Here is a 22,965-nt window from a genome sequence, read left to right as displayed (position 1 = left end):
TTTTAACCTGACTTTACCTCTCCAGCTATTTCGGTCTCCTCCTCCTCCCCGTGCCTGTCTGTGTGAGCACGTGTCCGTGTGTGTATATGTGCGCGTGCTCTGCTCTGGCCGCACCTCTGGGAGGGCGCCCCGCGCGTCCCCGCTGGGGTGGGGCGTTTCCGTGTCGTCCGGGCCAGGCCAGGCCCTCACAGCAGGTGCGCCGTGCCTCTGATTCTTGGAGTGTCTGTCCCTGAAACCGCTCCCTGCTTTTTTGTTTCAGCGTTTCCCAATTCACACGCGCACCTTGGCATGCCGGGGCCTCCCTGGATGTGTGTCCTCTCAGGATCTAAGTGTGCACGTCGCTGTATGTCTGTCATCTTGCTGCTCTGGTTGACCTGCCTGCTTGCCCCTGCCATTCTCTCCCTGTTGCCCTGGGTGTCTGTCAGGCTTGTGTGCACGCGTGTGTGTGTGTGTGTGTGCGCGCGCACCCGTACACCCGCTGTTGGGTCCTGGTGTCTCTCCTCCAGGGCCTGGCATATCCTGTGCATGTCTGTCTGCCTGTCGTAGTCAACCGTGTGCTGGCGGCTGGTCCATTCCGAGGGGCCATGGCTTGTGTCCAGCCTGTGTGTGTCTCTGAGTCTGTGGCTCTGGTACTCTCGAAGCTGTTCTATTGTAGCCCATCCCGAGCCCTGTGCTCCCCATCAGCCCGTCTTCCTCGCTGCCTGCCCCCATCTCTCCTCCTCATGGGATGTTCCAGCCTGGTCCCTGGGCAGGCTTTTAATGCCCCCTTCCTGAACCCCAGTTAGACGGAGACTGGGCTCACCACCCAGCCTCTGGGCCAGAGAGCCCAGCTTGCCGGGGGCAGCGTGGAGCCGGGGTGCAGACAGGGTCTGGAGTGGAGCTGTCAGATCTGGGGTTTTTCGGTGGGACCCTGTCTTTCTCTGACCCTGGGCGAGAGCCTTATCAAACGTGTAGTCCTCAGAGTGGGAGAAGGGTCAGGTTTGGGCAAGGGGGGTGTAGATTGGCCCTGTCCAATCGGTGGCTATTTAAATCTAAATTAGTTTAAGTCAAACAAACGTGAAAATTCAGTTCTCAGTCATACTGGCCACATTTCAAATGCTCAATAACCATGGGTGGACATAGGAAGTTCTATTGGACAGAGCTGTGTGGACAGTGGTCCTGAGCTCACCTGGTCAGTCTTGTGTCTAAAGGGCACCTGTGTTCCCGCTGAGCCTGAACAAACAGGTGGGGCCTCCAGGAAACAGGTGCTCTGGGCGTGTTTGCCTAGGGTAATGACGCGGAGAGAGGACACGACGTCTTGGGAGTCTCCCCGCCGGCCTCCCAGGCTGGGGCAAGCAGGGATGGATGGAACCTCTGGAGAGGGAGGATGTTCAGGGACCACCATGCAAGCAGGGGCTGAAGGGTGGGGGATTTTCTGGGGAACAGGAGGAGTGGGAACACTGGCCGAAAAAGCACCTGCCAGGGGAAGTCAAAGCCGGATCACCCTGGGGCAGAGGCGAGGGGGACGGCCCTGCTCCCATGGACAAAAGCGTAGTTCCTGCTGGCCCGCAGGAGGTGGCAGCTACTTGGGTCTCAGAAGGTTCTGCTGCCACCCAGACCCGTGGCGCCCAGCCCAGCCCACCTCTAGGTCCATGCTCATACGGATTCCTCCTGCCCCCAGGTTGCCTACCGGAGGGAAGGCAGTGAACACAGCCCCAGTGCCGGGCCAGACGCCCCACGATGAGTCTGACCGCCGGACCGAGCCTCGCTCCTCCGTCTCAGATCTCGTCAACTCCCTCACCAGTGAGATGCTCATGGTGAGAAGGGCAGGAGGCCCGGGGCAGGGGGAGGGGCAGGTGTGGAGATTGGTGACAGCGTGGGGGTCATGCAGGGGAACCAGCATGGTCATCTGTCAAGAGAGACTAAGAATTCCCATCCTCCTCCAGTCTCTGGATTGAGCAGGGGCCCAAGAAACCTGCTATGAGATCCTAGAAGGAAAGGCTAGTGGAGCGAGGACTGGGGGGCGGAAGGTGTCCCCTCTCTTGGAGTGGCATCCCACTGAGTAGCGGTCTCCGGTGGCGCTCCCAGTGGAGCGGGTCTCATCTCCCCATCCCAGGGACCATCCCCAATCCCCATGGCTGGGGGGGGCCAGCTGAGGCCCAAAGAGAACAGGAGAGCAGAACTCCTCTGGTCCTAGTCCCTATGAGGGGACAGCTGTGCTGGGGTTCTCCTGTCCACACCCCAGCCTCCCGGGATCCCTGTCTTATGGATCTGGGGTGTTTTCACCACGGGAGAGGTTGTGGCTTCACATGGCGCCCCCTGGTGGCAGCAGTGAGTCACAGCCATTTGCCTCATCTGTACTTTCCAAAGAGCTCCTGGAGGGACCAAGGCCCCAGGGCGAGCGAGCACACTGTGATTTGGCAGCTGGAGATTTCAGGCAGGAGTCAGTCACAGGCTTGGCAGCCCAGAGTTTCCAGGAAGGCTGGGCGAGGACGTGAGGGTGGGAACCCGGTGCCTGCTAGGTTCCTACTGGGACCTGGGCCCCCCGTCCTCTTCCCCCTTCCCTCCTCCCTGTATCCCCCCTTCCTCCCAAAGAGAGAGGGAAGGGGGCTCGGGGGGCTCTCAGGCCCTCGCCAGACCTGACATCATTCAATTCAGAGGCCCCTTGCCCACTGCTCTGACACCACAGCCCCCAGCCTGCCCCGGGGCCCCTGGAGCCCCCAGGCCCCACCCTCCTGCCATTCAGGGCTCGGCCGGCTCTAACCATCCATCCGCACTCCTCTTTTCTAGCCCAGCGCCTCTCAACTTGTGATAGGCACACGAATCACTGGGGGATCTTGTTAAAATGCATACTCCCAGTCAGCAAGCCTGCTACGGGCCCCCAAATCTGCGTTTCTCTCGGATGCAGATTAGAGCATCAGATTTTCCATGTTCCAGATCTGGTCTCCCTTGGGCCCCTCCACCTCTCCCCTTCTCCCTGCCCCCTGGGCCCTCAGTGCCTGGGCCTCCACCACCTCCTCTCTGTCTTCCCCCATCCATGTAGACCAGCCCGGCCATCCTCTCCTCTGGACAGGCCATCACCACAGTCCATCCTGCCTCCCTGTGCAGCCTCTTAATTGGCTACAGCTTCCCGGTAGCCAGGTTCCCAGAAGGGGCGGCCCTTTCCCAGCTAGCTTGCCTACCCATTGCTGCCCCCGGGGAGGAGCCAAGAGCCGCAGGCAGAAGGAGGAAGTGCAGGCCCCAGCGCCCTCTCACGTGCTCAGCAGATGCTCAGAGGTGGGCAGGCAGGGTCTAATTGCCTAGCCCTAGGCCAAAGCTGGGTCACTGGCATTAATAGTGATGATGAAGATGAACAGGGCAGAAGTAAACCATGGGCTGATCTCCCTGCCCCAGGCGTGGAGAAACAGGAGTCGGGCACCCGCAGCCTTACAGACAAAGGGACTGAGGGGATGGGGTCAGAGAGGAGGCTGGGCCGCATCCCCATCTGAGTTACTCCTGCCCTGCTTACTTCTGCCAGAGCTGGGGCTCAGGCAGCACCTCCTCCAGCCCTTGGTGGGGGTGGCTAGCCTGGTTGCCATGGAAACAGATCCAGGCCCTGCCCCAGCTGGTTAATTAAGGCTCAGGGCTGTGGTTTGGGAAAGCTGGGGGTGGGCACAGAGCCACTGCCCACTTCTGAGGTGAAGTCCACTGGCCCAGCTTGGGCCTCTCACCCCCGACTACCTTGTTTGGGAACCAAGATCCAAGTGACCAGCCTCAGGTGAGGCTGGGGCCACCTGGGCTCCAGTCACCAGGGTCTCCACCCCAACTTTAGAAGGAATGTGGAGGGGCAAGTGGTCGTGGCAGGGACTGCATGCCCAGGCTCTCAGTCCATTGCCAGCAGTGGCAGGGGCCAGGCCACAGAGCAGGACCACGAAAGTGATGTAGACCCCCCCTTAACAGTCCCTGGAACCCCGTAACATAGGTCTGTCTCATGGTCCCATTCTACAGATGCAAAAACTGAGGTTAAAAGGGAGTGGGGCTGGTAAGAGGAGAAGGAAGGAATTCCAGGGGAAAACTGGATCTGGGTCGGGAAGCCAGATTCTCAGCGGGCCTGGGTGGAGCTTGCAGGGCTGCCTGGATCCCGCCAAGGGGCAGGGCTTGAGGGACCCGCTTCCACTGTGAGAAGAGCAAGGGAGGCACCTCAGCCCCCCTTCCACCTCCAGGCAGGACCAGGGGTGTGGCTAGTGAAGCCCCAGATCTGAGTGTGAGAGTGAGGGCAGCTGGAAGGGCACTCATGGTGGCTGGGCGCTGACTTGGGTTCGAACTCCAGGCTCGTCTCTTAGTCCCAGGCGACTTGAGGCGGTAATCTTTCTGTGCCCCCAACCAAGTTGGAGCACGGTAGTGCCTGCCTCATCAGGATGTTGTAGGGAGTAGAGGAGGGCAAAGCATACAGTACAAGGAGCATGGTAGTTACTAACGTTAGTGTGATTTGCATGCTCCTCGCCTAGGGCAGTTGAGTCCTCACTGGCTTGCAGGAGGAAGTCTCAAAATTTCCTGGGATGTGGGCCCGTTTTGGTGGAAAGAGTGGGCTTTCAAGTCAGAGAGAGTCCATACTGCTGTGCAATCTTGGACGTATGACTTAACCTCTCTGAGCCAGTCTCCTCAGCTAGAGACCGGTGATAACTGCCTCTCCCGGCTGTTGTCAGGATTCAGTAAGAAGAGGTGATGTAAGAGTCTTCCGCCGCGGTTGGTGCACACTATACACATTCTTATCATCTGTATTAGTTAGTATTTCAGAGCCTGGGGTCACCTCTCCAGGATGAAGGGGGAGGGCACAGAGAAGTCTCCTGCAGGGGAAGGATGGAAAGCAAACCGGTACCAGCAGTTTTGTCATAAATATGGTACCCTGAGTCCCATCCTGGCTCTTACCCAATCACCTCAGGAGCTTTTTTTTTTTTTTAAATTTTTATTGGAGTATAGTTGATTTACAATGTTGTGTTAGTTTCAGGTGTACAGCAAAGTGAATCAGTTGTACGTATACATATCTCCACTCTTTTTTAGCTTCTTTTCCCATATAGGTCATTACAGAGCACTGAGTAGAGTTCCCTGTGCTAAACGGTAGGTCCTTATTAGTTATCTATTAACCACCAGGTGGCTGGGGGATGGGCAAGATTCTAAAACCTAACCAGGTGTCCCCAACGAGCAACCACAGCTGGAAACACTTGGCTGGGAGACCCTCCCCCCAATTACTTCCTATTTCTTCAACATCCTCCTGGGAATGGGACACCATGCCACCCCCCACATGTCTGTCGGTTGCTGGGTCGGCTCAAGTGCCACGCCCGGGGGATGAGGACTGAATGCAGGTGTAGCCTCCCTTCCAGTGGTCCTCAGCCTTGGTTTGCAGTACTGTCATCTGAGGCTCCTATTACACAATTCTGCCGCCCAGGTCCACCCCAGCCCCATCAAATGAGGCTCCCCAGGGATGGGGCCTGGGAAGCTGTACTTTTAGTGTCCCTGCCTTACACAAACAGACGTTGCTTCTGAAAACTCGCCTCTCTCATTTTGTAAATCACATCATCCTCGGAACCCCAGAGAGTCACTTTCCAAAGAAATACCGTGGTAAACTCTTTTGAGATGAGAACAATCTCCCTCATCTGTTTTGTAGCCCAGGTTTTTGTGTTGGTGTATTTCACAGGGGACCCCGCAGGGCTGTTGGAAGAGTGGAAAGATAGAGGAGGGGGCTGGGGGGGGGGTCCCAGGGTGCACCAGGGGAGGCGAAGCAGACCCGGGGCTCCGAGGAGAGGCTGGGAAGTGGGGTGCACACTGCTCTGGGGTTCAGGGGCTGTCCCGGCTCTGCCCCTCCCTCCCTATGTGACCCTGGTCAAGGCACCTGCCCTCCACCTCAGCATCCTTGCCCAGATCTGAATGTGGGATGTGCCACCACCAGCCCCGCGTGGTGACCAGGGGGAGGAGGTGGCTGGACTGGCCTTGGGCACAGCGAGGCCTCCCAACCCTGCTGGGCTGCAGAGGGGGCTTCAGGGAAGCAGAATCCTCCCCAGCGCTGCCTGCCTCTCCCCCCGTCCCCAGCTCTCCCCAGGCTCTGAGGAGGACGAGGTCCACGAGGGCTGCAGCCGAGAGAACCTGGGCCGGATCCAGTTCAGTGTCGGCTACAACTTCCAGGAGTCCACGCTCACCGTGAAGATCATGAAGGCCCAGGAGCTGCCAGCCAAGGACTTCAGCGGCACCAGCGACCCCTTTGTCAAGATCTACCTGCTGCCAGACAAGAAGCACAAGCTGGAGACCAAGGTGAAGCGGAAGAACCTGAACCCCCACTGGAACGAGACCTTCCTCTTTGAAGGTGAGGCTGTGCTGCCCCTGTCCCCAGAGTCCCCCTCTTCCCCTCCTCCACCCCCCCCGCCCAACCCTCCCCCCTCCACGTGACCACATGCACAAACGCACACGTACAGGCGCGCGCACACGCACGTACCAACACACACAGGCGAGTAACTCGGCCCAGTTAACCTGCTGCGTGCCGTGTCCAGCTGGGATGAGGTTACAGAGCTGAGTGGAGCCAGCATCACAGCCAGAGGCTGAAGAGGAAAGCTGGGCCTCTGCCCGGACACAGGACCCATCCTCAGGCGTGCAGGAAGGAAGGGAGGTAGCCACAGGATCCAGAGGTGGGGCACCTGCAGTGACCATAGTGTAGTGGGTAAGAGCCCATGGCCCCTTACCATGGCCCAGGCTGCCTGAGTTTGAATCTCAGCTCTGCCACTTACTAGCTGTGTGACCAGGGGCAAGTTCCTGAACCTCTCTGTGCCATGGTTTCCCCATCTAAAATAAAGATACTAGTGAGGGTTAAACAACTCAGTGAATTGTGAAAGCACTTACAGCACCCAGAAAACACTTTATACCAGTTTGTTAAACACACGCCATCGGCTCCCCTTCTCTGACCCCTCCCCCTACTCGGGACAGGCCCCTCCAGATGCACAGGAACAAGAGCTCTGAACCATGCCCCAGGGTCCTAGAGGCAAATATCCTTCCGCTCTCCTGCAGGCCCATCTTTATCTCTTGTCTCTGAGGACTCAAGGTAACCAGGAAACTGGGTGTGTGATCAGGGAGTGATTTCTGTCCCAGGCCCTTTGGGTGCCTGGACCCCACTTAGAGAAACCATTACCCTTTCCTGACAGCCATGTTCAACCAGTGAGAATAAATCCCTACAACACCAAGTACCTGGTGCCCTGGCTCTTCAGAACCTACAGTGTGTGCCCCAGGGAATCAGGAATCTTCCCCATCTGGTGTACCAGCCACTTGATACCCCACCGCTTCAGCTGGCACGGTGACAGCCAGCTCACCCACTAAATAAATCATTGAGGGTGAGCTAGTGAGTGCTTGTTCGTTTCTTCCCTCCTCAGTTCTGCATGGGAACAGGTTTAGAGATGGCACAACTAGTGAGAGGCTTGGCTGGCTGTCTGCAGGTGTATGTAGCCAGCTGGTGGGGTGAAATTTATGGGCAGAGCCCCAATCCACTGATCCCTTCTGCAAACATTTACCCAGCGTCAAGTATGGGCTGGGCACTGTCCTGGGTACTTGGGGTACAGAAAAGAATGAGGAACCATTGTGACCCTCAAGGCATTCCTTGGAGGACACAGATGTGTAGATAATTAAGCCATACATTGCATGACAGATGCTGCAAGAACCCAATATAAACTCCCCTTGGTGGCGCTGAAAAACATTTCCCAGAAGAGAGGCCATTCACGATGGGTTCTGATGGATGAATAGGAGTTTGCCAGATGGGAGACTGCCTCCTCTGGTGTTGAAGAGAGCTGACTCAGGCTCAGGGACCTCTTGGAGCCTTCAACCTTTCCAGAACACTTGTCCTCATGCATTTTACCTGAATGGATGCCAAAGGTCACCTGGGGAATTCCCTGGCAGTCCAGTGGTTACGACTCCATGCTTTTACTGCCAAGGACCCGGGTTCAATCCCTGGTCAGGGAACTAAGATCCCACAAGCCACACAGCGTGGCAAAAAAAAAAAAAAAAAAAAAGTCACCTGGACAGATCCCTGGGGTACTCCGAGGTGAGCAAGACACGGCCCATAACCCCCCTCAATATGAGGAAGAGGCCCTGAAGGAATTCAGAGTCTGAGGGCTGAAGGAACATAGGATTTCCTCTTCCAGTGCACCTGCTCTGGTGAGAGGTAACTCTGTGCTTCTAGCGTCTTTTGCAAAAGGTGCGAGAATCCTCCAGAACCCTTCCTCTCCCTTCATCTTCTCCACCAGTTGAGCTAAGGTAGTAAGTATCCTCTCTTCTTCCGGCTCACACCCTCGTTCAGGATCTCAGCGCCTCAGGCCTCCAGGCTGGCCTGCACCCCCTGCCCCCCGAGGCCAGCCCCTCCTCTGACTAAGCCTCCCAAGGCCGTGACTCCAGCTTCAGACCTCCCCCGGCTCCCTAGTATCTACCATCCCATCCATGCTCCTTCCCCTGGCTCTCCGCTCTGGCCTCATCTCCTGCTCCAGCCCAGCACACTCCATGCCCTTTCGTGGGCATTTATTCATTTGTTCAATTATTGATTCACTTAACAAATATTTAATCGAGTGCCTACTATGTGCCAGGAACAGTGTTAGATGCTGGGATCCGGTGGTTGAGGACAGAGATGCCTTCCTGGAAATTCTGGCCTAGTGGGAGAGTCAGACTCAAGGAAACATAAATCTCTAGTACAGCCTGTGATAAGTGCTGCGAAAGGAAAGTGCTAGTGTATAAAACAGGGGATCTGACCCCATCTGGGACGTCAGGAAAGAAAGCTGAGACCTGACAGAAGAGGATAGGCCAGGACGGGGCAAGGTGGGGCCGGGGCAGGAAAAGCCAGGGTGGCTGGAGCTCAGTCACTGAGTGAAGAGCGGTCACAAGATGAGCAGGGAGAGGACAGCGGGCCAAGTTGTGGAAGGACTTGAAGCCAAGGCAAGGTGCACGGCTTTTATTCTAAGTGCCCTGGGAGCCACTGAAAGGCTTTCAGCAGGAGAGTATCATAATGTGATTTCTATTTTTAAAAGATCACTCTGGCTGCCGTGTTGAAAGGGGGCTGTAGGAGAAAGTGCACAAGCGGGGAGGGCTGTTTGGAAACTCCTGCAACTATCTAGGCAAGAGGTGCCGGCGGCTTGGATGGGGAGGTGGCAGTGGAGACAGGGACAGCTGCCGGTCTGATGAGGAAGGACAGAAGGACTGACTGATGCATCGGCAGGAGGAGGAAGGGGAAGCGCGGAGGCCTAGGACAGGCGTCTACTGCTTTTTGTTTGCCATTGCCATCTCCCTCTGCCCTGAGTCCTCCTGGGGCTTGCTTTCTGCCAGCTGTGGCCGTCTCAGGCAGGGCCACTTGCCCAGACTTGTCTCAGGATGATTGGCAGTGGCAGGGCTGCCCAGAGAGCAAGGGGGCCACTGCCCAGTCACCGAGACGGACACGTGATGAATCAGTGAATGAATGGTCCCAGTCTGCTCTTTATTAGCTGTGGGACTTTGGGCAGGTAAGTTAAGCCATCGGAGCCTCGGTCTCCTCATCCGTAAAATGGACAAGATACCATCCACCTCGCAGAATTGTCAAGGGAGACAGATGAGACCATGACAGTCCTTGCTAACATTTCAGGAAGGCCTGAACGTGGGTGTTGCCGGCTGCACCCAGGTGGGGTGGCAGCAGGAAGACACAGGGCCAGCCCTCCCCTTCCTCCCGGGGCCGTCCTGCCCAGGAGCGTTGCCCTGCCCCGGCCCCATGTGGCCACTCTGTCCTGCTCTTCCCCTGTGCTGTCTGTCTCCCAGGTTTCCCCTACGAGAAGGTGGTGCAGAGGGTCCTCTACCTCCAGGTCCTGGACTACGACCGCTTCAGCCGCAATGACCCCATCGGGGAGGTGTCCATCCCCCTCAACAAGGTGGACCTGACCCAGATGCAGACCTTCTGGAAGGATCTGAAGCCATGCAGTGACGGGAGTGTAAGGCCCCACCTGCAGGTCCTGGCTGGGAGGCTGGCAGATCCCGGCCGGGTCCTAGTCCCTTCACGAGCTCAGGGAATTGGGAAGGTTATGGGTGGGGCAGGGCAGGCGGGCGGGCCTGACGGAGCAGAATTCCCACCCGCAATCTCAGGGGAGGCTGGGCTGTGATAAAGAACCTGGGGAGCAGGGCCCAGACCTGCCGGATGAGGGGAGACCAGGTGTGCATCGGTGACAGGCAGAGGGGGCGGGTAAGCACCCAGGTCCAAGTGGAGGGGTCCTGGGGTGGGGGTGGGGGCCTCCCCTTGTCCCCACAGCCCTCTTGTCCTCCCTCCCAGGGGAGCCGAGGGGAGTTGCTCCTGTCTCTCTGCTACAACCCCTCTGCCAACTCCATCATCGTGAACATCATCAAAGCCCGGAACCTCAAAGCCATGGACATCGGGGGCACGTCAGGTGCTGGCGCTTCTCGCAGCAGAGGGCACACGGGCCAGGGAGGTTCTGGTGCACGGGAGCCTCGCTGCATGTGGACATCAGGGTCCTGGCTGTGGCCCTCACCCTTGTCCCCCGTGCCCCACCTCCAGTCCCAGCTCCGACACTACTTGCCCGTGACCTCGGGTGAGACCTGGCCTCTCAGTCTTCTCATTCGTGTTCACAGCAGGGCGCTAGGTGATGGCTAAGGGCCCTCTCGGCTTCTCCATCTGCTGATCCCCCAGATCCCCCTCCTCCTTCCTTAGGGCATTCCTCACCCTCTGGGGAAAGCGCACAGCCCCTCCTGCCCCAGCTTCCCCCCGCTGCTCCTCTGACCCTTCCCCCACCTGTCCCCCAGACCCCTACGTGAAGGTGTGGCTAATGTACAAGGACAAGCGGGTGGAGAAGAAGAAGACGGTGACAATGAAGAGGAACCTGAACCCCATCTTCAACGAGTCCTTTGCCTTCGACATCCCTACGGAGAAGCTGAGGGAGACGACCATCATCATCACCGTCATGGACAAGGACAAGCTCAGCCGCAACGACGTCATTGGCAAGGTAGGGGGGCACCCAGCAAGGGTCTGTCCTCAAAAGAAGCAGCCGGGGTAGTGGCTGAGCACAGGGCTGGACAGCAGGAGAGAGAGGGTCAGTCCCTTCCCCTGTCAGGGCCTCCGTTTCATCTCAAAATGAGAGGATTGGACGAGATTCTCCCTAAGTGTCCTACTGTGGGTCCATCAGTTCAGGACAGACCACTGGAAGAGCAGGGAAAGAAGGAGGTTGTAGGAAAAAGTGCCCTGGATCCCCAAAAGAGGGTTTTCTGGACAGGACCCTCTGACAGGGTAAGGACATCGGAGCAATGTCACCCAGCGTCCCGTCTGTAGAGGGTGAGCTGCGTGAGGCAAGTATTGAGAGCTGTAGTCAGGCTCCAAAGACCTGGCTTTGGTTCCCACCTCATCTGCTGTTCAACAGCTCTATGACCTTGGGCAAGTCACTTGCCTCTGTGAGCTTCAGCGTTCTCATTTGTAAATGGAGCTGCTAATACCAACCCTACAGCACCTCACAGGGTGGCGTAAGAATTACCTGAGATACATGGACATTCTCCTTGTAGAAAGTGACCTCTCCTCATCATATATTAACTCCAAATCCATGCCTGGCCTTGAGTTTTTGCAGGATACGGTTCTGTGACATAAACGCATCCACTTTTCTACTTTGAAATGTCTATTCCTGTGTTTGTTTATGGCTTAGTGTTGAGAGTATGTGCTTGATAGTCATACTACCTGGATCCAGGTGCCAGTTCCACCTCTTAACAGTCATAACCTTTATGAGCCTCATTTCCTCCTCTTGAAATGAGATTAAGACAATCCTAACCTCACAGTGTGCTGGGAGGATTAAATAACACAGGTGAGATGCTTAGCACAGAACTTGGAACATATATGTTAGCTACTATTATAATGAGAGTTATTTTTGAAGAGTTCTTAGTAAGGGCATGTGTGTCCATTTAGGCTTGGAAGTTTGACCAGGAACAGTGCAGGAAGCCGGTGATCAGGGCAGGCGGAGGGGAAGGGTAGATGCCAGGAGCAAGTAAGGGGAGAACATGGATCACCCAGGGAACAGCCCTGTATGAGGGAAATGAGAGGGGGTGAACTGGGCACCCACAGGGAAGGGGGCCGAGGTGGAGACACCTCTCAGACACATAGGAATGGAGAACCTAGCTGCTGGGGGTGGAAGAGAAGCAACTGCCCCCAGAGAGGAGAGCTGGCCCTGCCTGCCATCTAGCAAGGCCCAGGGAGTATGACTTGCCGACCTGTGGTCACAAGTGGGACAGGTCCCCAGGACAGCATCACCCACACCCCAGTGGGACTATGTGTTCTTAGCAGGACCTGCTGAGCCCTTCCTTGACGAGCTCAGGCCAAGTAACCATACCTACTTCTAAGCTCTTCTGAAGCTTAGCCTTTTGGAGTTGGGTGTTCTTTGGATACCACTTATAGCTCCCTTTGAAACAGTCTTACCTTCTGTTGGCTGAACCAAGGTGAAGGTGGATTTGTTCTCACTTTGGTCTGGGTAGCTTAGAGAGCCCTATGCTCTTAGCTAATCACCAGTCACAAGGCCGGTGTCAGCCCAGGGATCATGCACACAGCCCTCCGAGTCTGTGAGGCCCCTAACACAGAGGCAGGTAGGCTTGGGCCAATAGTACAGAGCCCAAAAGACCTAGATTTAAATCCCTCTGCACCACTCATAAATCCTATGACTATGGGCCAGTCTCTTAACTCTCTGTACCTTAGTTTCTCCATCTGTAAATTGGGGATAATAACATACCTGCCTCACAGGTAAGGATTTGATGATCTATGTATATAAAGTCCCTAGCTCAGTGTCTGGTGTGTAGTAAGTGCCCAGGAGGTGGGAGTGATTGTCAGTAAGGAGAGATAGGCCATGCCCAACAGGTGGGGGAGGGAAGGGTGTGGGAGAGAACTTCCCCCATCCCCATCAATCCCAAACCACAGAAGAGTCTGGGAGTCTAATTCAGAAGGGCCAGACATGCCCAGGCTCCCGAGGGGAGGCACAACACGGAAAAGAGGGGGGGCCTCTGTGGGGTAGGTTGTCACTGCAGGCAGAAGCCCCTTGGTCCCCATGATCACAGGCCATTGTGGAAATGGAGTGTCACCACCATTGACACTCCATTTCCATAATGACACAAGGGGCAGCGCCTCAGAGAGTGCCACTAATGCTGTCCTCTTCCTTTTCTCCCCAGATCTACCTGTCCTGGAAGAGTGGGCCCGGGGAGGTGAAACACTGGAAGGACATGATTGCCCGTCCCCGGCAGCCTGTGGCTCAGTGGCACCAGCTGAAGGCCTGAATGGGGCCAAGGGAGGCCCAGGGGGCCAAGGGCCTGGGTCCCCATCATACCCTCACCACTTTATGCACAATGCCTGGCCTGGCCCCCCTGCCATGGGTGAGGGAAGGATCCTGAGGGCTCGGCCAGGGAGGGGTCCCAGGAATCCAGCCCCATTTCTAGGGAGAACCAGCCCCATTCCCCACCGGTCCAGCTCTGGGGGAGGGGCTCTGGGAGCCATTTTCCTGCTTTGCCCCTTTCCTTCCTGACTTGCCGATACTAAAGAAGTGGGGGGCGGAGCACGAGAGCCAGACGGGCAGACGAGCAGATCCCTCCAGAGGCCCGCCAGGTGGCCACGGTCCCCCGTTTTCTTTAAGGCAGTGCCTGGAGTGGAGAAAGGCCGCCCCCTCCCCAGCCCCCAACGTGGGCCCAGGAGAGGGGAGGTCGAGGCGTTTGGCCCCGGCCCGACCAAGAGAGGCCTGTTCCAGGGCAGTTTCAGGTGCCGGCTGGGCCCTGAATGCCGAGGACAGTATATAGCCCGCTCCGGGGTCCTGGAGCCGCAGCCCTGTGTACTTGTGTTGTGTCCACCGTGTGTGTGTACGTGTGCGTGCGTGCATGCGTGTGTGTGCGGGTGGGGGAACTCGCTCCCTGTTTCCCTGGGGCCCGCAGTGCTGAAGACGATGCAGAGAGGGCAGGGTTTCGTGAAGTGAGGTAGGGCTGGAGGCTGAGAAGTCAATGCACAGAGCCAGGGGGCGGGAGAGGAGAGGCAGGGATGGATGCAGGGTGGGGTGGGCAAGAGGGGGCAGACAGGAGCTGGGCTGAGAGCAGGGCTGCCTCCTTCTCCCCCACCCCCGCCGCCCCAGAACTCTCCACTAGCTCCTTCCCCAGCGATTTCGTCTCTTGAACATCAGTTCATGCCTTTCAGGCACCCACTGTGTGTATCGCATTCCACCAGGACTCCCCTGCTCCCTTCTGTCTCAGGGGTCCCAAGCCCCCACTAGCTCTCTTCCCTAACACCCTCATCCAAAGGCACCCTCAGCCTTCCCAGATGTTGTATCCCAGCCACGTTGGCAACGTTTGCCACGCCTTCCAGCTTCCTTCCCTTTCCTCGTCTCTGTGCAGACCTCCCCACCCACGCACCTCCACCCCTCCATCCCCTGTGCTCATAGACCTTCCCTTTCATCCCGTCGTGGTCTCTGGTCTTCCATCACTTGACCTTCTCCAGGGCTTTCCTTTCACCTTTCCCACAGCTCCTGGTCCCTCAGAGCAGCTCCTTCTGCCCCTCTCCGTTCAGGCAGAGGAAGCAGGGAGCATACCAGGATTCTGTGAGTTTTGAGGTTGCCCCCACACAAAGAAGCTGTGGTTCCTCTGCCTCAGCTACTGCAGAGACGAGAACTGGCATCCCCTTGGAGGCAGCAGATTTCGGGATGATCCCTGCTTAAGCCCACTCACCCCCACGCCGGTCCTGGTATTGATGCAAGACAGCTGGTGACAGCCTCAAATCCAGGGGTCCGCGAGCCTGGGCCTGACATTCCTGGCACACACCGCGAGGCGGCGCCCTGACACTACAGTCTGTGGACGAGGTCTGGGAGCACAGTGCAACCCCAGATGGGTCTGACACCCCAGGAAGGAGACTCTGGAAAGGGTGCCCCACTTAGCACGGCAAAAGCATAGGCAGTCGGGAACCATTTTCCTTAAGTAGACTTCCCTTTGAGCTGAGCGTTTGCTCTGTGCAGTAGACGCTCACATTTTTGCCCGTATCAAAAGTTTCTTACCTAGAATCTCACGCCCCCGCCCCTACTCCCTAACCCCAAGGATCTAGAGGAATATCATACAAAGTAGGTGAGTCATTTTGTAGAGTGAAGAGTGCTAACGTAAAGCAGTCACCCACATTCCTTGTAAATCCCAATTTTTCCATATTGTAGCTTTGCTTAAAATGGGGTTCTGCCCCAGTGGCACGGTCCTTATCGGGCAGGCTGGGGAACCAGCCCCCAGTGGGGGCGGGAGGGCAGCGACCCCGGAGACAGTGGAAGCGAAGAAAGGGTGTTGTTGGAAGCTTTGAGAAGCGGAGGGGATCTGCCGTCCTCCATCCCTCGCTGGAATCCTGTGCCCCTCCACGCCGGAGGCCGGTGGGAGAGCGAGCCCAGTCCCAGGCCCTGGTGTCTGCTACAGAGCACTCGGGGATTGAACCAACTTGCATTGAGTGGGCGGGGCAGCTGCATCCCCGTTTTCCGAGCCCGGTCCCCGAAGCTCTTAGCCAATCACATAAAGAGAGCGTCTCCAGGCCGTGCCCGTTCCAAATCTGACCCCACCCAAGCACGTCGATGAACCGGACCTGGGGTTCTCCAACCGCGACGGGCACCCTGAGCTCCGGGACGCGGGGGAGGGGTGGCAAGTGGTGGGCCAAAGGCAGGGTGGGCTAGCAAGGGAAGCAGCGGGTGGTATGGGGTGAGGGCGGGGGCGGTCTAAGGCTATAGAAGAACAAGGAAAGGGGGAACTTGAGGGTGGGGGGAGGGCCCTCGTGCCCTGTCACCATCCTAGGACCTTGGACAAATCACCCACGCTCCCGGGGCCTCAGTTTCCCCATCTGTAAAATGATGGTAATAATACTTCACCTACCTCATAGGGGAGGTTGTAAGGCCGCTGTCACCTGACCCGGGGGTGGAGGCAGGAGGATTCTGAAGGTGCTACCCTTGAGTAAAGTATTATTACCGTAGCCCGAAGGCAAGGCCCGCCTTCCCCGCCCCCCACAGAGCCTCCAGGGATAGCTGAGGCCTGCCTGGGCCCATCTATCTCTTCTCCACTGTGTCCCCGGTCCCTTCATGAGCGGTCATCTGCCATCTTTGTGGGCGCCCTAGACTTAGTCATTATCCTATTCAGGTATCCTTTCTTGTGACCATCTCCCCACGTAACTGCTGTACAAATTCCACCTGCTCCAGGACCCCGTACCTGCCCACCGGCGCCAGACGCCAGGGAAGGGACAAGGAAAACAGCCACAAAAAAAACCAAGGGAAGCCCCCAGAATCCCCAGCCCCTCTGGGGTCCCAGGGGTGGGGATTGGTGGTCGCTGTTTGTATTGTGTTTGAGTCCTTGAGTGCAAGTGTTTTATAAAAACAACAACAACAACAAAAACCCACTATCACAAAAAAATTTGCAGCGAAGAGAAATGAAGGAAAACTGAAGAAAAAAAAGGAAAAAAAGAATCATACAAAATTTTTCCACCACACGCACCCTCTAAGCCAGCAAGATTTCCTCTTTGCAAAATCATATTTTTGTGGGAATGGGCCCTGCTTTTTGTGGCAAGGCCTGTTCTGATTAATAAAGGATCGTGAAAAAGTAGGGCCTTGGCTGTTTCCTCCGTGGCTAGCTCTCCCTCTCCTCCCAGGGGAAGAAGCAGTGGGGTGAGGGGATGGGGAGCCTGGGGCTGCATCTCCCCTCACCTGTCACCTTTGGGATTTGGCTTCGTGGGTGATGAGGCCCTTCCAGCCCATCGTCAGGTTGAGCATATGAGCCCACCAGCTACCCAGAAAGCAGAGGAGCAGCCATACCCCCTGGATCAGGCCTAAAGCAAGGCTTATTGGGAGTGGAGTCTACTCGGGGCCTGAGGGGTGCCCCTCTAGCTCACCCAGCCCGACATCCCCTTCCTCAGTTCCCAGGGGAACCACCCTCCAAGGCAGGTCAGACAAACCAAAGGGAGACCCTCCACCTTCCCCACCACCACCTGAACTCTGGCTGGGCCACTGTTGTTTCAGGCCAGCACGTCCTCCTCCTTCTGTTCCCTGCAAAGCTCTGGGTCTGTTGGCTGGACCTGCAGCTTCTGTCCATCCTTTTTTGGTTTCATCCTTTAGGATTGTTAAAAGTCTCTCCAACTCAAAAGCACCCAAGGCCAGTCCTAGCCTGAGGACCTGGGAAGCTGGGCCCCAGTGTCTTCCTTCTCCAGACACAGTGGCCCCGGGCAAGCTAGTTCCTTCCTCCTGGTGTCAGTTCCCTCCTTCCACAGAAGAGCAATAACCGTCCCAGCTCTTTCCCCTTCCCTCCCACACACAGCCCAGGAGAAGCCGAGGCCCGGCAGCTCTCGGGGTGCTTCAGAAGGAAGGTGCTACATCTGTTACAGGCACACAAGAAATGAGTGCCCTCTGTTGTCGTGTGTCCCCTGCCCACTCCGAGTGAAGGGGCCACCGTGCCTCCTGCACTAAGTACCCCCACCTGAAGCTGCCCGTTTTCTCCCCTTCTGCCCCATGAATTTCCGACAGCTTGGTTTAAATGTCCCGTTAAAAAGTTCTGATCTCTGGCTCAGAGATTGGAGGGAGCCCTAAGGTCTGGGAGGTGGCCTCACGAGCACTCCTTGCCAGGACTTCTGTTCAGGCTCGCTCTGGAAAAACTAGGCTTGAAAGCAGGACAGCTCGGCCTGGCAGAGGTGGCAGCCCCATGCCATGGGCTCCAGGCCTCCTCCTGGCCTTTTTTGCCTTCTCCTGCCTCCACTTCGGGGGGTCTCTCTTCATCCATGCCTGCAGAGACTCTCCATCCCTCCCTGTGGCTGGGACCAGTGCCCTCTGGTGTTCTTTCTCCTGCAAGTCCCTCCTGGATTCCACTGCTTTCTGGAAGGCCTTCTCAGGCCACGTCCTGCTCTCCTCTCCCTCCCCAACAAAGACAACCAGAAGGACAACGCTTGAACACGCCCCATATGCCCCAGCCCGCGTCTCCCCAACCATCTGTGTCCCTTGAAGATGCCCCGCTCTCTGTGTCTGTGTCCTGTGTGTATGTGTGGTGTCACCTTTAGATTGTGAGTCCCCCTGGGCAGGGATCCCTGTCTGAATACATGTTCTGGGCAGCGCACTCGGGTGTGCTAATAAATGTCCACCCTCAGAACGAGAGTGCCCAGGTGTCTTAAGGAAGCTCTGGGGCGATGGCTGAACAAGCTGATGTGGTGGCATTGGATGCGAGGGAGGTGCTTCTGAGCAGGGCCCCCAGATCCTGAGCACCTTGTTCTCCTGCTTTCCGAAGCCCCTGAGCGTGGATGCGAAGAGGGGGATGGCGGTAACGAAGCCAGGAAAGGATCCAATCTCTGCTGCTCCGCCGGCCAGCAGGTCTGGCTGTTGGGAGGCCCCGGGAGGAAGACAGGCCACGATTCCCACTTATTCCACACCCAGACCTGACCACCAGCCATGGACAGAGAGGCTCTCCCGTGCTGCGGATTGAGCATTGGGTTAGGAGGCCTAACACCCATTTATGGGCAAGTCACTTTCCTCCCCAGGCCTGTTCCTTGCCCCATCGCTGCCTCTGCTCTGGTCTCACCACAGTCCCCACAGCCTGCCTTCCTGGTCTGATCTGCCAACTCCCTTGGCCTCTGCCCTGCTCCCCCATGGCCCACCCACCCCTGACTGTCCCCCCAACAACGTACGGAACCGTCGATGTGGCCACTGTTACAAGTGCCCCTACAAAAGTCATCTCCCTTTCTCCGTGCTCCCCCAAGGCCAAGTGAGAAGTCCCCAACAGGCAGATGGGGGTGGGGAGCAGGCGGGCTAAGACTCCTAATACAGTGTTCTCTTCATCACCAAGGAGAGCTGTGACGCCCAGCTTCCCTGGCAACAGCTCCTTTCCTATCCTAGTCTCCCCCATTTCTACATGGAGACAGAGACCCTCAGTAGCGCTCTCGAACCAGGCATCAGCACCCACTTTAACCCAACTCTCTAACTTCCCGAGAAAGCGGCTCCTGATAGTGAAGGGCAAGCAAGCAGCAGAGCTGGTTCCCAGGCCCCTAACAGATTTCTCTCCTCTTTCCCTGCGGACAAACTCGGCCTCAGCAGCCCTGCTTGGCTGGCGAGCGGCTGTGGATAAGGGTGCCGTCCTTGACAATGCAAAAAGGCACAGCCCTGTGTGCCTCGGGATGGCCCAGGGGGACTTATCACAGGGCCTTTGCCCGGATCTAGAGTCCTCCGGCGAGTGCAACGGGGGAAGAGGCACAGGGAAACAGACCAGGGAGAGGAAGGGAATCTGGGCTGGCAGTTATTCCAGGATAACTGCGGCTCCCCTGCATCCCCCTCCCCTGCCTCTAAGATTTGCATAAAGGGAAGGTGGACAAACACCAGGTTGCATGGACTGCTGAGCTGCAGCATCAGCTCTAAATAAACCCAGCTCCCTGTGTGCAGATGGACAGACTGAGGCCTGGGGGGCAGGGAGGGGCATGACTTGCTTAAGATCTCCCAGTCAATAGTAGAACTAGGACTGAAATCCATGCTTTCTTTTTTCTTTTTTTTATTTAATTTTTATTTATTTATTTTTGGCTGTGTTGGGTCTTCGTTTCTGCGCACGGACTTCCTCTAGTTGCGGCAAGCAAGGGCTTCTCATTGCGGTGGCTTCTCTTGTTGCGGAGCACGGGATCTAGGTGCGCGGGCTTCAGTAGTTGTGGCACGCAGGCTCAGTAGTTGTGGCTCTTGTGGCGCACGGGCTTAATTTCTCCGCGGCATGCGGGATCTTCCCGGACCAGGAATCGAACCCGTGTCCCCTGCACTGGCAGGAAGATTCCTAACCACTGTGCCACCAGGGAAGTCCCAGGACTGAAATCCATGCCTTCTGATTCTAGGCCCAGGGGAATATGCCATCGTAGGAATCACGGGGCAAGAGGACAGTCTGGATGGCTGACACTCCTACCCCACCTGAGTGACTGAGAACTCAAGTTCTTTCCTGCAAGTTCCAAGATCCCAGGAGGGACCACTGGCCCTGATGGAGCCTCAACAGGGGGAGCATGGGCACCTGAGGAGCCCTGGGAGGGACAAGGTCTGCAGCCAACCCCCGCACTTCTCTTCCTCCTTGAGAAGGAGGCAGCCTCCAATCTTTCCCACCCTAAGAGCACTTTCTGTCCATTGGAGGCCTTCACTCTCCCAAGCTGACTCCTTCAGATCCATCCCCAGCCTCCTCCTAACCCCCAGGTCCAGCCCAGTGGCCAGCAGAGCTGCTGGGCCAGGCCTGACCTTTGGGCCTTGTATGACATCATCCCTGTTGCCATGGTGATGGTGGCCTGGCAGCATCTTCTCAAGGGAGATGGGCCTCTAGGCTTGAGGTTTTACAATTTTCTCTCTTTCTCTAAATATTTAAACATTTTTTTCCTGAACAATGAGGGGAGAAAGTAATGACTGAGTTAAAAAAAAAAAAAAAAAAGACTACGAGGGAGAGACAGAGAGAGGAAAATGGAGCCAGGGAGATGGAAAGAGGGAAGAATAGAGTCACAGACAGGGAGGATGGGGGTCAGTGCCAGTGAAAGAATAGAGAAAGGTCAGCCAAGCTTGAGATTCAAAAACATATTAAGAGTCGGGAATTTGAGAATTAAGCTGGAGAAGACCAAGGAAGGGGGACTGGGGGTGAGGGCCGGTGGCCAGGTGGCAGAGAGTAAGATACAGCCAGATGAGACAGCAGTCTTGAGCAGCCAAAGCCATTTGTGACTGAAGACAAGCTCTTGTTCCCCAGACAGGACACAACAGTTGGCCAGGGCCACTGTGACATAGAGCTGGAGCACATGGACAGAGGGCAGTGCCAGAGGGAGTCCACGGTCCCCACAGCAACGGGACCCAGTGCTCCCAGGGCTTATAAATAAACAGGCATGTGGGAAACGAACATTCTTTCTCCGAGAAATATAATTTATGTTTACAGCCAGTTTTTTTTTTTTCTTCCTAAAGAAAACGCTACCATGGGGGGGCCCTGCCCCCGACAGTGTCCCTGAGTGGCCCTGGCCCTGGGCCCTCCTCCCATTATTGCTTGGATGGGAAAGATCTGGCCCTGGGAATTGCAGAGCGAGGCCTCACTCCTCACCCCCGGAGGCTGTCCTGGTGACAGAGTGGAGGCACACAGTGCTCGTCCCATGCCCCACGCCATGCCAGCCACCCCGATGGTGCCCATTTAAGGGAATGGAGAGTACAGGCAGTGGCTACACTGGAGCAGCCGCCCAGAGTAGAGAGCCTCTCTCTCCAGTGCAGGAGGCCCTAGAGGCACAGTGGCTTCTTTTCAAACTTGACAGCTGGAAGGCTCAGGCTGTGGGGAAGGGAGGGAATGTTCTCTTTCCAGCAAGATTCCAGGCACAAGCTGGAAGAAGAGAACAGAATAAAAGGCAAGGGCAGAGACCTTGCCTTCTGAGTCCCCCCTTCCCCACACAAAACTTAGGGGGCCTGGGGAAGGAGGTATGTACCATGAGCCCTGGTGGAGGAACAAGGGCAGCTATGGTGTTAGGGCCCCAATCCCGGTTTCCCACACCTGTCTGTCCTGGGCACCAGCCCCAACTCCAAGCCCCTGCCCGTGGGCCAGGCCTTCTTCTGGGGGCAGTTCTGCCTGAAGCAGGCATGTGGTCCACTCCAGAGGTAGCGGCTCCTACACCAGAAAGGGTGGACCTAGAAGATCCAGACTCCAGGAGGAGGGAGGTTGGTGGGTGCCCTGAGCTTCCAGACTCAGCCAAGGGGATGATTCCATGGTCAGTGGTGACCCTGGTTCCAGGAAGAAGCTGGTGCCTTTACTACTGTGTTGTCAGTGACTCTATCAGGGACCAGACGGAGCTATAAGAACTGGACGGAACCAGGACTTCTTGGCCTGAAGACCGCCCAGAGACCAGCCAGTAGGCAGTCTTTTCATTACCCTGGAATGTCTGAAGATGGCCCCCAGGCCTGCCTGTCCCCGGCAGCTTGCCCAAAGAGACCCCTTCTCTGCCCCAAGTAGGGACCCACCGTTCCCACAAACCTTCCCAGAGGCCCTCCTCCCAGAGTGGCCGAGGCCCAACACCCAGGGCACAGGCTCAGGTGCCCAGTCCTGGAGCTGCTTCCAGGGCGCAGAGGCTGTCCACGGGGGGCCCCAGAGCCCGGGAGCTCCCGCCCCCTATGAGCAGGTCTTCTTCCTCCTCATCGTCAAAGGCCCGCGCTGGGCGCCGCGGCGGCGGCCGGGGCGTGGGTTCGTCGCGCTCGGCCATGCGCTCGACGGCGCCCTCGCCCACAAGGAAGACCGTGTCGGCGACGCGGGGGGGCCCAGTGACCGGGTTGTGGTCGTAGGAGAAGACGCGCAGAGCGCGCAGCGGGTGCAGGTCGGGGAAGCCGCCCAGGCGGTTGCGGTCTAGGTCGAGGATGTGCAGGCGGCCCATGCGCAGCAATGCGGGCGGGAACTCCTCGAAACGGTTGCCGTAGAGCCAGAGGCCGCGCAGGCCCGTCATGCGCGGCAGCTCCGCGGGCAGCGCACGCAACCGGTTGTCGCCCATCTGCAGCGACTGCAGCGCCACCAAGCGCAGCAGCGGCCGCGGGAAACGCCGCAGGAAGTTGCCCTCGATCCAGAGGCAGCGCAGGCTCTGCAGCTGCGCGAAGTCGGCGGGCAGCGCCGGCAGCCGGTTGCTGCCCAGGTAGAGGCGCGTGAGGCGCGGCAGGCGACACAGACCGTCGGGCAGGCGCTCGAGTTTGTTGAAGTCGAGCGCCAGGATGCGCAGCTCGCGCAGCTCCTCGATCTCCTCGGGCAGCTCGCGCAGCCCCGTGCCGCTCACGTACAGCTTCTGCAGGCGGCTCAGCGCGCACACGGCGCTGGGCAGCCGCCGCAGGCGCCTCCCGCTCAGCTCCAACTGCTGCTCGCCATTGCGCAGTTGCTCCTCCGCGTCCGATGGCAGCTCGTCCGGCGTGGACTCGGCTATGCCCATGGTCACGGGCCCCGGCCGGGGCCGCCGCCGCCGCCCGGCATCGCCCCGCCCTCGTGACCCCCCGGCCTCCTCGACGGGGC

The 22,965-nt window shown here is 57.5% G+C and overlaps 2 protein-coding genes across 2 annotated transcripts in view; one reads left to right on the top strand and one right to left on the bottom strand.

The window, feature by feature from the left end:
- Nucleotides 1–13,254, top strand: part of SYT7 (synaptotagmin 7) — a 34,471-nt gene extending 21,217 nt beyond the window's left edge. Inside the window, exons 8-13 of the mRNA XM_068556153.1 lie at nucleotides 1,661–1,796; nucleotides 6,046–6,316; nucleotides 9,766–9,935; nucleotides 10,271–10,385; nucleotides 10,759–10,958; nucleotides 13,150–13,254. Of these exons, the coding sequence (XP_068412254.1) occupies nucleotides 1,661–1,796; nucleotides 6,046–6,316; nucleotides 9,766–9,935; nucleotides 10,271–10,385; nucleotides 10,759–10,958; nucleotides 13,150–13,254 (997 nt within the window). The remainder of the gene's footprint in view (nucleotides 1–1,660; nucleotides 1,797–6,045; nucleotides 6,317–9,765; nucleotides 9,936–10,270; nucleotides 10,386–10,758; nucleotides 10,959–13,149) is intronic.
- An 8,752-nt stretch (nucleotides 13,255–22,006) lies between these two features.
- Nucleotides 22,007–22,885, bottom strand: LRRC10B (leucine rich repeat containing 10B). Its single transcript, XM_068556598.1, has one exon. The coding sequence runs from the start codon at nucleotides 22,883–22,885 to the stop codon at nucleotides 22,007–22,009; it is 879 nt and encodes a 292-aa protein (XP_068412699.1).
- Between the last annotated feature and the right edge of the window lie 80 nt (nucleotides 22,886–22,965).

The sequence above is a fragment of the Eschrichtius robustus genome, chromosome 11, assembly GCF_028021215.1.
Source record: "Eschrichtius robustus isolate mEscRob2 chromosome 11, mEscRob2.pri, whole genome shotgun sequence".
Classification (NCBI taxonomy): domain Eukaryota; kingdom Metazoa; phylum Chordata; class Mammalia; order Artiodactyla; family Eschrichtiidae; genus Eschrichtius; species Eschrichtius robustus.
Note: the sequence above shows the minus strand (reverse complement) of the source record. Positions and strands in the feature narration are given on the sequence as shown.